General features: G+C 35.8%; 1 protein-coding gene across 2 annotated transcripts in view; it reads left to right on the forward strand.

The window, feature by feature from the left end:
• UHRF1BP1L (UHRF1 binding protein 1 like) overlaps positions 1 to 12,835 on the forward strand; it is a 72,707-nt gene that overhangs the window by 28,265 nt on the left and 31,607 nt on the right. For both annotated transcript variants that reach the window (XM_045826378.1, XM_045826377.1), the window contains 4 exons: positions 2,739 to 2,928; positions 3,461 to 3,601; positions 4,509 to 4,679; positions 10,251 to 10,431. In XM_045826378.1, the coding sequence (XP_045682334.1) occupies positions 2,739 to 2,928; positions 3,461 to 3,601; positions 4,509 to 4,679; positions 10,251 to 10,431 (683 nt within the window). The remainder of the gene's footprint in view (positions 1 to 2,738; positions 2,929 to 3,460; positions 3,602 to 4,508; positions 4,680 to 10,250; positions 10,432 to 12,835) is intronic.

Here is a 12,835-nt window from a genome sequence, read left to right on the forward strand (position 1 = left end):
TTTCACCATCCTTTCTGCCAAAATACATCGGTAGTCTATATTCCAGTTACACTGCACTTTCATCATTCTCGAAATATAACCTCTGCTCTTCTACTTATATCTGTGCCTTTACTCATGCTTTTTCCTATTCCAAGATTTCCCTGCCTTCCCATCTCTCCCCATGGAAAGTTAATTTTCTTTTTCTAGATATATTTCTCTCTAGTTATAAGCAATTTCTTCCTTTACTAAGTATGCTAAGTATGCTGATTCAGTTACTAGGGTCTTTTTTTCCCTCCCCAAGTAACTTGTGTGCTCTATAATGCCTAACTCTATTTTGATTTTCCTTATGTTGCAGTGTTGTTCACATAGTAGATGCACGAGAAATATTTGTTACATAGAATTAGAGAACGTGACCTTTTTCTTACCTTGTTTCTGAATTACAAGGTTATATTCCAGCTGGACTCAGTATCCTTCTTTGTGTTAAGAATTTGGCACTCTTATTTATGTTATAGACGCCAATTGTCTAGACTAATGCTTTTTGAGAAGCTGATTATAAAAATTTAATTTGTGGATTGACCTCCAGTTTTAAAAATTGTTCATCATTTTGAGAAGACCATTTTTATAACTTACATGTAACCAGGCTACCCTATTAAGAAAAAATTGTTTTTAAAAACAAAATTAGGCTTCTGGCCAAGATGGAGGCATAGGTAGAGACACTGTGCCACGTCACACAACCAAAATAAGGTCAGCAACAATTTAGAAACAAGATAACAACTATGTCTGGCAGAAAATTTATCTGAATGGAAGTTGGACAACCAGGAAAATACATGAATTCATCCAGACCGGTAGGAGGGGTGGAGTTGGGCAGCTGGGCTCAGGTTGCGGCTCGGAGAGTGTTGGGACCAGGCGCAGAAGGCATCCGTGCGCAAGACCGCAGCGTGTGAACCCTGAGCGCACAAGCGGCAGCTGGCAGACCCCAGCCGAGGGGCGGCAAACAGCAGACCCAGCGAGGTGGTGATTGTGAAGCAAGGCACTGCCCGCAACCCAGGATCCCACTGCTGGGAAATAGAGGCTTGGGGCCCTGATTGAGGACACCTGTGGGGATTGAGGATCAGGGAGGGACTCCCAGCCTCTCAGGAGAGGTCCTTGGAGGGTCCCACAGTGTGCACAAGCCCATCTACACGGGAACTGACACCAGAGGGGCCCAGTTTGCTTGGGGGAAGCAGCGGAAGGGACTGAGGTCCCATGGAGAGTGGAGCAAGTGCTGTTATTCCCTATTGGACCCCGAACCCACATACAACATCACAACCCAGCTCCTGGAGTGCCCCACCCTGGTGAACACCTAAGGTTCTGCCCCTCATATGTAACAGGCATGAACAGACCGAAGGAAATAAAATAAAATAAAATGAAATAAAATAAAATAAAATAGATGGCTCAAACAGTTAAAAGCCCCAGAGCCAGTTTTTTTAAGTGACCAAGAGATAGCCAACCTGTCAGATGCACAGTTCAGAGCACTGGTGATCAGGATGCTCACAGAATTGGTTGATTTTGGTCGCAAATTAGATGAACAAATGCAGGCTACGATAAGAGAAATGAAGGAAAATGCATAGGAAACCAATAGTGATGGGAAGGAAACTGATACTCAAAACAATAGAGTGGACCAGAAGGAAGAAAAAAACAGACAACCAGAAAAGAATGAAGAAATAAGAATTCCAAAAAATGAGGAGAGGCTTAGGAACCTCCAGGACATCTTTAAACGTTCCAACATCTGAATTATTGGGGTACCAGAAGGAGAGGAGGAAGAGCGACGAGTGGAAAACTTATTTGAACAAATAAAGGAGAACTTCCCCAATCTGGCAAAGGAAATAGACTTCCAGGAAGTCTAGGAAGCTCAGAGAGTCCCAAAGAAGTTGGACCCAAGAAGGAACACACCAACGCACATCATAATTACATTAGCCAAGGTAAAAAATGAAGGAGAGATTCCTAGAAGCAGCAAGAGACAAGGAGACAGTAACCTACAAAGGAGTTCCCATCAGACTGTCAGCTGATTTCTCAAAAGAGACCTTACAGGCAAGAAGGGGCTGGAAAGAAGTATTCCAAGTCATGAAAGGCAAGGACCTACATTCCAGATTGCTCTATCCAGCAAAGCTTTCACTTAGAATGGAAGGGCAGATCAGGTCTTCTCAGATAAGGTCAAGTTAAAGTAGTTCATCATCACCAAGCCTTTATCATATGAAATGTCAAAGGGACTTATCTAAGAAAAGACAAGACATGCACAGTAAAATGACAGCAAACTCGCAATTATTAACAACCACACCTAAAACAAAACCAAAAGAAACTAAGGAAACAACTAGAACAGGAACAGAACCACAGAAATGGAGATCACATGGAGGGTTAACAACAGGGGAGTGGGAGGAGGAGAGAGGGGGGAAAGGTACAGAGAATAAGTAGCATAGATTGTAGGTAGAAAATAGACAGGGGGAGGGCAAGAATAGTATGGGAAATGTAGAAGCTAAAGAACTTACTAACTCATGGACATGAACTAAAGTGCAGGAATGTGGGTGGAAGAGGTGCAGGGTGGAGGGGAAAAAAGGAGGGAAATGGGACAACTGTAATAGCATAATTAACAAATTATATTAAAAAACAAAATTAATATGGTAGTTTGTATACTTGTGTGAGAATATTAACACATAATTTTTCTTTAAATGATATTTTTGGGGTTTTAGCACATTATATTTTGTTTTGCTTTACTTTTCCAGTGAATACGGTTTTGCTGAGAAAGTAGTTGAGGGAATTACTGTGTCTGTAAATTCCATTGCCATCCGCATTGGAGCCAAAGCCTTTAATGCATCCTTTGAACTTTCCCAGTTACGGATCTATAGTGTAAATGAAAACTGGGAACACGGAGATTTAAAATTAACTCGTATTCAAGATCCACAGAGAGGAGAGGTAAAGATTTTTTTCTTTGTTTAAAAACTATTTTAGTCATTGATAAATAAAAGATATTTAAAATAATTACTTCTGTGGTTACCTACATTCACATACTACTGGATTTACTCTTGCCTTTTAACTGTATTTTTCTTTGTTTTATTCTTAATCATTATTAAATGTTAGAATGTTTTTATTGTAATAAATCTTTCAACTTACAGAGTTAATAAGGCATATTTTAACTTTACAGCTACTCAGAATTGAATTTTACATTTATAAAACTAAAATATGTCATTTAAACTCTTGGTCATATGATTCAGATACTCTACTTCATACTAAAATTAAATTATTTAGAATAAAAGCATTAACAGCTTTATAGATGATGAATATAATTATGAGAATGTGTTACTGAATTTGTTGGAAGTAGACAATTTTTTAAAAAATAGTCATAGTAGCTTTATCTAGAATGTCATGAATATTAGTGAAAAGGTACTTTTTTTTAAAATCTACATTTTTCTCGTGCAAGTGAAGCTAATCTCTGTGTTCTCTTTAGGTTTTGACATTTAAAGAAATAAATTGGCAGATGATTCGAATAGAGGCAGATGCTACCCAGAGTTCACAACTTGAAATTATGTGTGCTCCTGTTCGATTAATAACCAACCAATCAAAAATCAGAGTCACACTTAAAAGAAGAGTAAGTTAGCAGGGTTTTCTTTTTGATTCATGTTATAACTGTAAGAATTGACAGGAAATTTAAAATAATTTTTAGGCAAAACATTGGCATATTAAAGCAATGCAAAAACAAAGGGAGATATAATAGCTTAAGCAATATTTGAAGAAACACACTATAATATTAAACTTTTCAGTCCTCTAGATTTAATATTTAGATTTTTATTTTTTATGATTCAGTAGATTTCTCAATTGCCAGATATCTGTTGAATATTACAGTTTTACAATTTTATTTCTACTGTTGAATCACTTAGGAGTGAGTAAATTTTAGTAGCCAAAACTACTAGCTTTAGAAGGTTATTAAGGTATGACTGGTAATTAAGATAAATAAAGAGGATAAGTACTTATGGATGTCAGAGGTGAGAGTTTACTATAGATTGTGATGAAATTTAATGACAGAGTAATAACTTATTTTAACCATGACTTAAAGTCTCAACAATATGTTTTGTAGCAGTAGGACACAAATTACTGTATTAAATTAAATTGGAAAAAAATATTTTTAGAATATGTGGTTTTAAAATAACATTTTAGTTTTTAATTAATGTTAATGCCCCCTTTTGCTACTAGAATCAGTTGAATTAACATAGGTAGTTAAATGATTTATTAGTTATAAATACAAAGTTAAATCATATAAGTACTTATACCTATATTCCTTTTACCTGTTTATGTACAGAAATTTGTCAGTCTTTTTTTACCACCGTATCACCAATACTAGGAGATATTCTTTCTATGCTTTTGGAACTCATTAAATATTTGGTAAATGAAGGAAGGATCCATATTAGTTCCATTCAAAACTTAAATTTTTTAAAAAACAAGCACATTATAAGTTTTATTTCTTGGCTTAATTTTATGAATCATTTTTTTTTTGACAGTTAAAAGACTGCAATGTCATTGCAACAAAGTTAGTTCTAATATTGGATGACTTATTATGGGTTTTAACGGATTCTCAGTTGAAGGCTATGGTACAATATGCAAAGTCTCTTAGTGAAGCAATAGAGAAATCAACAGAACAAAGGAAGAGTATGGCTCCTGAACCTACACAGGTAAGCTGTTAAGTTAAAAACAAAACCTTACTTTACATGTAAATGGTTTAAAAATCAGAATGGATAGTTGTTTTCTTTATGTGAAATAGATTTTAATACTCTGAGCCAAGAGTCTTCTTATATATCTTATTATATACTTTTACATACTTGATACCTATATGAAAACATATATTAATTATATTTCTAGCTATATAGTTCTTATTTGCTTGGAGGTCTGTATTAGGCACTGGAGTTAATGATAACAAAAATACTTGATATCTCCTTTCAGGAAGTTAAAAATATACAATTTTCAAATTACTAAAGTAAAGACAAAAGGAAAAAAAAAACCCCTGGGGAATGATAGTCTAGGGTGGGGAGGGGTGTGAGAATTAATAGAGCAGAAAATGAAAATCCCGGGGAATTGCTGCAGTTGGGCACAAAACTGTAGACTTTGTCTGACAGCTGGTGCACAGATGGGGGAAATACAATGACCACTCTCTTAAAATCAGAAGCTGTCCCTCTTTTGTCTGAAGTGTGAAAGGTTTTCTAGAAATCTTTCGCAGTACTAAATTCTGAGAATTAAACAAAAATGTTTGTAGAAGGGATGTTGAAAATCCCACTGAGTAATGTCCTTTGATAATTTTATAAAAAGTGCAACTGAATTTTTACATTAAATGTCAGTTGAGGAAAATGAATCAGGAGGCTTTGCCAGACTTGAATGACGAAGTTTTATTCAGGGATTTTAAATAAATTACAACTTGAGAAACAGTACCAGGCAGTGCCTAGAGTGTTCAGAAGCAAAGAGAGAAATTGAGAGTTTTTATAGTAAAAAAACATACTTGAGAATAACCAGTTCTCCCGTCTTAGCTTCTGGGTTGGTCAAAAAAGGTAATCTTTGAGATGCCAGGTGGTCTGGACAATGAAAGTCTTTCCTAAGTATGTCAGGTGGATAATGAATGCATTCAGTCCTAAATTCTTCAGATTGTTATCTGTAGGATTTATGTACATCCAGGCATTGACCCACAGCTGAAAAGTTTGAAAGTTTAAGCCATCTGGCTAGTTCAACTAAAATAAAATAGTTTCCTCATAGTTTTGCTCACTCTGATTTAATTAATTTTGTAAGCTGACTGTAGTGGCTCAGTCTTGTTTCCCTAATCTTCCTCACTACTCTCAGTAAAAACTTAGGTGTTATTGTGAAATCATACTTCTGTGAAGCTACAGCACTTCTTTGGAAACTGAGTAATGTATTTCAGGTTTATAGCTTGGTGATTTGGCTTGTATGTCATAATGGCATTCATTTAGGCTTTCCTGTGTCTATCAAATTGGCATTATTTACAGCCTGCCTCCTTTGTCATAAGGTGCAGGGCTACACACTGGGTATATAAAAATGAGTATTATCTGACACTGCCCTGAAGGATCTCCGAATATAACTCAAAACAAATCATTGCAGTTTAACACAAATGCTAGAGTGCAGAATTAAAAAGAGGGGTGAGGCACAGAAGTTTTAGTCAACTGCTTGCAGAGTTTGGAAAGGTTTCATTAAGGATAATGAAATTAAGTCTTAAAATATGTAGATGTTTATAGGTGAGGGAAAGGGTATTTCAGATGAGGAAAAAGAATCTGCAAAAGTGTGGTGATGTTAAAGGGCATGATAAAGCTAAGGAGTTTGGTGTTACTAGGGCAGTGTTTTTGAAAGTGAGGTGCACATGCCTGTGGAATATATGAGAACTGTCCAGGTTTTAGGAAATCAAGTACCACATCTTCCATTTTGAGGTGTACTCTTTCTTAAACTTGGTCTGCCTGAGAATGTTCTTATGTTAAGATGTCAGGCTGATTCTCCCTTTCCACAATTACTCTTACCCTGTTTTACAATGAAAGGCATTTTTCTTATTTGTTCTCATTCTTGCTGTAATGAATTTCTTCAGCAAAACAAAACAAAACAAAACAGCCTCTGGAAACAACACAGGCAATTTGAAATATTGTTATTCTTATCAGAAGTGAATGACCAGGGATAAAATAACAACTTAGGTGATTTCTACTTGTTCACTTTCAACACATTTGAAGGAAGATCTAATAAATGTCAGTTTTTAGGTTATTAAAAGTAATTTTTCATAATCATTTTGTGAGTCCTAGAATGTAACCTGAAGGAGTTGAAAGAATAATGTTACATTGCTAAAACAAAACTCACTTTAGTCCAATCTACCTGTTTATGTGATCCAAGTTTTTCAGAGCTTTTCACCATAAAAACAAATAGGTAGAGAATTGATGGTAAGCCCTGTATCATTGTACCAGTAATATTTATTCAATAAAATTTTATCATAATTCTCTGCGGTAATCTAATTTTAAAAGTTTGATGAACAGAACACTGGACTGTAGCAACAAGTAGAACTTTCCTGGGCAGGTAGTCTGGATTTAGCAGAAGAGTGTGGTGACTAAACATGACATGTGTTTTATGTTGAAGAATTTGGAATTTTTCTTATAGCCATGTTGCAGCTCATGGACGTTTATAAATGGGAAAGGACAGTCAAATGTGGCAGGTGGTAGTGTAGAGAATGGACAAAAAAAGAGATAGCTAGTGTCAGGGAGGGGTGGACTTGAACCTCCAGTAATGGTTTTAAAGAAGAAATACAAGCTAAATCGGTGAGAGTAGCAGAGTCTTTCATCAGTTGAAGATAAAGAAGAGGGAACAACAGTTAAGGACTTTTCAAATCAAAATTGGTAGTTCCATTAGCCAATAATGAGAATGCAGAGAAAGAAACAAGTTTCATTAAGGGAAATAAAGCTGAGAAAAGTAATGAGTTCTTTTTTGGAGTTGAAAAACAATGGAAGAAGTACGGGAGGTAATATTTTATAATTTATCCATCATAGACATAAACAGGGGTCTGTTAAGGCTTGCAGTGATTTAAATAGCTTAAGATGTCATTAATGGAGGTGGTAGTTGAAATTAAAGAATAGACAAAGTGTTGATGTTACCATAGCTCTTGCTTATACAATGTGTGGTATGTTTATATAAAATAGAATATAGATTAGGAAACTAGATAAAGATACAGATTAGGAAACTAGGAAGAAGCATAAAATTCTATAATCTTACCATCATAACAAAATAAATGTTAGCATTTTTAGGTATTTTCTTACAGATTTTTCTGCCTAGGCATCTGCATTTTTTCCCTAGTTTTAGTAAAGATGTAGTATGTGGATATATACAGTGTTCTTCCATGTTGTTAGTCTTTGTAATTACTATTTTTTTTTTTGTCTCTCTCTAATACTTTATAGATTAACTTCAGCATTCACATTACCACAGAGTTTCTTTCTTGGGTTGTGGTTGTCATATCACTACTTTAGGCAGAATGAAGAATTTCCTGATTATTTGAAGTATCAAGAGAATGGATTAGAGAGTGAAGTGGTTACAGCTCAGCTTTACAATTTGAGAGCCAGCTCTTAACATAAATATTTGCTTATCTTTATCTTTCCCTCTGTAAGAGAGAAAGAGGACTACATTCAGAATTATTAACCACAAAGGAAAAGAGTTTATCGTGACCTGCTTTTTTTCCCCACAGATAGCATCCAAACTCTTGAATCTACCACAGTATTGAGAGGGGTTTGTAGAGAGAAAAATGTTTATTTTTACATTTGTATCAGTATTTATCCTGATGAATAAGGAGAAAACATGATTAAAGAAATACAGGAGAGTATTTGCTTTCAAAATAGTATTACCATAGATACAAATACTAGCTGTTAATGTTTTAAAGTAGATAGGTAAAAACATAAGAATGGTTTTTCTGATGGAATGAGTTTAACAATCAATTAATCAAAAAGTTTTACTTGAGCCCCTAGTATTATATTTTGTTTTTTTTTGAATTATATTTTATTGATTGTGCTATTAATTTGTCCTGATTTCTCCCCCTTTGCCCCACCTCCACCCAGCACCCCCGCCCCGCACTCCATCAGGCAATTCCCCACACCATTGTTCATGTCCATGGGTCTTGCATATCAGTTCTTTGGCTACTCCATTTCCTATACTATACATCCCCATGGCTATTCTGTAACTTCTTATTTGTAATTCTTAATATCCTCACCCATTCCACCACACCTCACTCCCATCTGGCAACCATCAAAACGCTGTCTATATCCATGATCCCGTCTCTTTTCTTCTTGTTTGCTTAGTTTGTTTTTTAGATTCAATTGTTGATAGATTTGTATTCATTGCCATTTTATTGTTCATAGTTATCATCTTTTTCTTAAATAAGTCCTTTTCACATTTCATATAATAGTGGTCTGATAATGATGAACTCTTTTAGTTTTTTCTAAAAAAAACTAAAGCTCTGGGAAGCTCTTTATCTGCCCTTAGATTCTAAATGATGATAGCATTGCTCAGTAGAGCAGTCTCTGCTGTAGGTCCCTGCTTTTCATGACTGAATATTTCTTGCCAATCCTTTCTAGCCGGCAAAGTTTCTTTTGAGAAATCAGCTGACAGTCTTATGGGAACTTCCCTGTAGGTAACTACTATTTTTCTCTTGCTGCTTTTAAGATTCTCTCTTTTATCTTTAACCTTTGGCATTTTAATTATGATGTGTCTTGGAGTGGGCCTGTTTGCGTCCATCTTGTTTGGGGCTCTCTGTGTTGAGCCTCTAGTATTAATGGCTTCACAACTACATTTCATCTTTTCTTTAATTACTATAGGCTACAGTTATTTTCATGGAGATTTTTATTTACTGAATATACTTTGAAATTCTTTTGCAGTGTGATCATTGTTCTTGATAGATATGTGTAAATATATAGAAACACAGAATATATACTTTAATTTTCCATAAATAACTATACTTTTTATTAATGAATTGTTCTTAATTAGAAAATTTTTGATATTTTTAATGAAATATTTGGTCTTTATTTTGTTTATTATAACCAAAGTTTCATGTAGAGTTCTTAGGCTAATGTATCAGGTCATCAGAGTATGTATGCAGAATTATTTTAGGCTATTAAGAGGTTCATATATATGCCTGTCTACATACTTTGCTAGTATTCTATGCTTTTTCTCTTTGAGGAGAAAAGAATTTGAACTTAATTCTGTTATAAGTCTCTTCTGCTTTCTAGCTTCTTTAGATATCCAAGTTCAAAGGATATACCACACTTTGTAAGAGGCAATAGAGCACTTACAGTACTAAATAATGTCATGAGCACTTTTATAAAGAAGTGATTAATTTCTGTAGGATATATAATAATGTGTGCAGCTGATGTATACAGGGCTCATATTTGTTTTCTCTGTAATATATTTAAAAATATTTAAATAAGCTGCCTTTGATGGTTAATAAGTACATTTTTCTAAGACAAGAAGAGCTATAAATATGTAAATACAACTACTCAAATATTTACCAAAACATAATTGGCTTCATATTCAAATTTTATATAGCTTTTGAGTTTTAGTTTTATTCCTGTGTAATTAAGAACATATTTAAGGAAAACTGAGTTACTGATATAAAAGAAAATATATTAGTCTGTTTTTTATGACTTTATTCCTAAAACTTTTTAAGTTTTATTGCTTGGGAAATTTCAAGTATTTAACTTGCAGTGATAATGCAGTTTTGAATCTTTTAGAGCTCTGCAGCAGCCCCGTCTACACAGCAAGTGAAGACACCACAGACTTCAAATGCTCCTGATCTAAATGACGCAATTGTGAAACTATTCAATGACTTTGATGTTAAAGAAACCTCCCATCATTTAGTGATTTCTCATCTAGATCTACACATATGTGATGATATTCATGCTAAAGAAAAAGGTAATTAAAGCTGCTTGTTTTAAACTATTTTGTTTTTTCTAGAATTTACTATAAAACTGGATTGTTTACCATATGTAATATGTAGTATCTACTATCAGATAACTGGTTGTAATTTTATCACTCATAAGAGATATATGCCTGAAAGGTATAATGTTAAACGTTATAGATTGCAGTACGTATATCAAGCTCCATAGAGACAGTGCTGGGGCAAGTGTGAGCTGGACCAGCACTGAGCAACTCTGCTTCCTGTGGCAAGCAGTTAAACATTGGCAAAGGAGAACCTAAAAGCCGAGAGGCAAAATGCCATCATATGCTTTCTTTGTGCAAATTTGCCAGTAGGAGCACAAGAAGTAGCACCCAGATGCTTCAGTCAGTTTCTCAGAGTTTTCTAAGAAGGATTTGTAGAGCTGGAAGACCATGTGTGCTAAAAAGGAAAACATTTGAAGACATGGCAAAGGTGGACAAGGCCTGTTATGAAAGAAAAAGAAAAACTTACATCTCTCTTAAAAGGGAAATAAAAAAGAAGTTCAAGGATCCCAATGTAACCAAGAGGCATTCTTCAGCCTTTTTGTTGTTTTGTTCTGAGTATTGCCCCAAAATCAAAGGAGAGCATCGGGCTTATCCATCTGTGATGCTGTGAAGAAGCTGGGAGAGAGATGGAATCACACTGCTGCAGGTGACAAGCAGCCTGATGAAATGAAGGTGGCTAAGCTAAAGGAGAAATATGAAAAGGATTTTCCTCTAAAGGAAAACCTGATGCTGCAAAAAGGGAGTTTTCAAGGCTGAAAAAAGCAAGAAAAAGAAGAAGAGGAAGACAAGATCAAGACAACAAGGAGGACGAAGATGAAGATGATAATGAGTTGGTTCTAGCACAGTTTTTTTTCCTTACTTATAAAGCATTTAACCCTCCTCTGCACAATTCACTCCTTTCAAAGAAAAAAATTGAAGTACAAGGCTGTGTAAGATTTGTTTTTAAACTGTATAATGTCGTTTTCTGTATAGTTAACATACTACTGAATGTGTCTTTAGATACCATATGGTGGTATTTTCAGTAGCCACTAATCTTGCCTGGTACAGATGGGGGTTGTAAATTGGCATGGAATTTAAAGTAGGTTCTTATTGTTACACATCACAAATTAGTTATACATGGGGATGGTAGATTTTTCATTTTCAGTTGTCTGTGGTGCAGCTTATATGAAATGTTAACTGAATACCACTCTGTAATTGCAAAAAAAGTTACAACTATGTTGTTGACATTCCGAATATTTCAAAGTAAAAACAGGGTTTTTTTTAATTGAAAAAATATTATGTATTGGTATGACATTTTATTTTGCCTTAATAAGTTAGTACTTAAGTACAATTAATTGTTAGCTGACGCAGACACCGGCCCGTAGTGTCCGCGGCATCATGGATGAGACATGAGACATTCACACAGACTACCGAGTCCTGTGTGGAGGAAAAGGGACGGCCTGGCTACCCTCTCAAGAGGGGAGGTTGCCTTGGAGCAGCCTGGCCACTCTCTGAGGCAGAGAGCGCCCCAATCCTTCCCTTCACAGGGTTTTTATTGGGTTTCAATTTGCACAGGAATACAGGTAAAGTTCATTAATCATTGTCAGGCAGTAAGGATCAAACAATAGATAATGTTCAAAGAACTAAAAAGGGCTCCCCCTGAGTTGGAGTCTTAGCACCTAAAAATCTACACTACTTGAGGAGCTAAATTCATTTCCTGCCCAGCAGGAAGTTTCCTTCATAATCTAATGAAGGGCATCCTCAGCAAGCAGGTTTCACAGGATTTTACATATTCATTTTTCAGGTCTCATCATCCCGGGGAGTCCCCAGTCCCCAGTGTGGATTGCACCACCCCTTGTTATTGTCACAGGTTTGAGTCTGGCAGAGGAGACAAAGGCAGCTGGGAGATTTGGATGTCTTGCAGGCAGAATGAGGACTCAGGCTTTGTCAAAGCCGAGGGGCGAGGGTCAATCACCCTCTTTTTCCACAGCCCCCCAAGTCCTTTCCTGGGGCCTTCATGTGATCATGCCTGTCTTAGATGATTCCCCCTTTGGGGAATCTTACTTGTCATTAGCTAACTGATCAAGCATTGGGGGACAGGCAAGGAGCAGAAGCAGCGCTCCTGCCAGGGAGATAAGCTTGTCTCCTTAGTGGCTTCTGGTCCAGAGGTCTCTCACTCAGCCTTAGCCATGGGGGGTTACAGCTCCTGAAACCAGGCAGGGCGGACCCCAACAGTTAGCTATCAATGCCAGTAAAATTAGATAAAAAAATCAAAGACTGAGTATATGACATCCTTGGAGAATGAGGGAATATTAAAGTTGCCTTTGAATTAACTTTTCTATAATTTTGAGGTTGTCTATAAATGAAATTATTGTCCATACTCAGTTTATAATTT

Source organism: Phyllostomus hastatus, unplaced genomic scaffold (assembly GCF_019186645.2).
Source record: "Phyllostomus hastatus isolate PE091 unplaced genomic scaffold, TTU_PhHast_1.1 phas_scaffold_755, whole genome shotgun sequence".
NCBI classification, from domain to species: domain Eukaryota; kingdom Metazoa; phylum Chordata; class Mammalia; order Chiroptera; family Phyllostomidae; genus Phyllostomus; species Phyllostomus hastatus.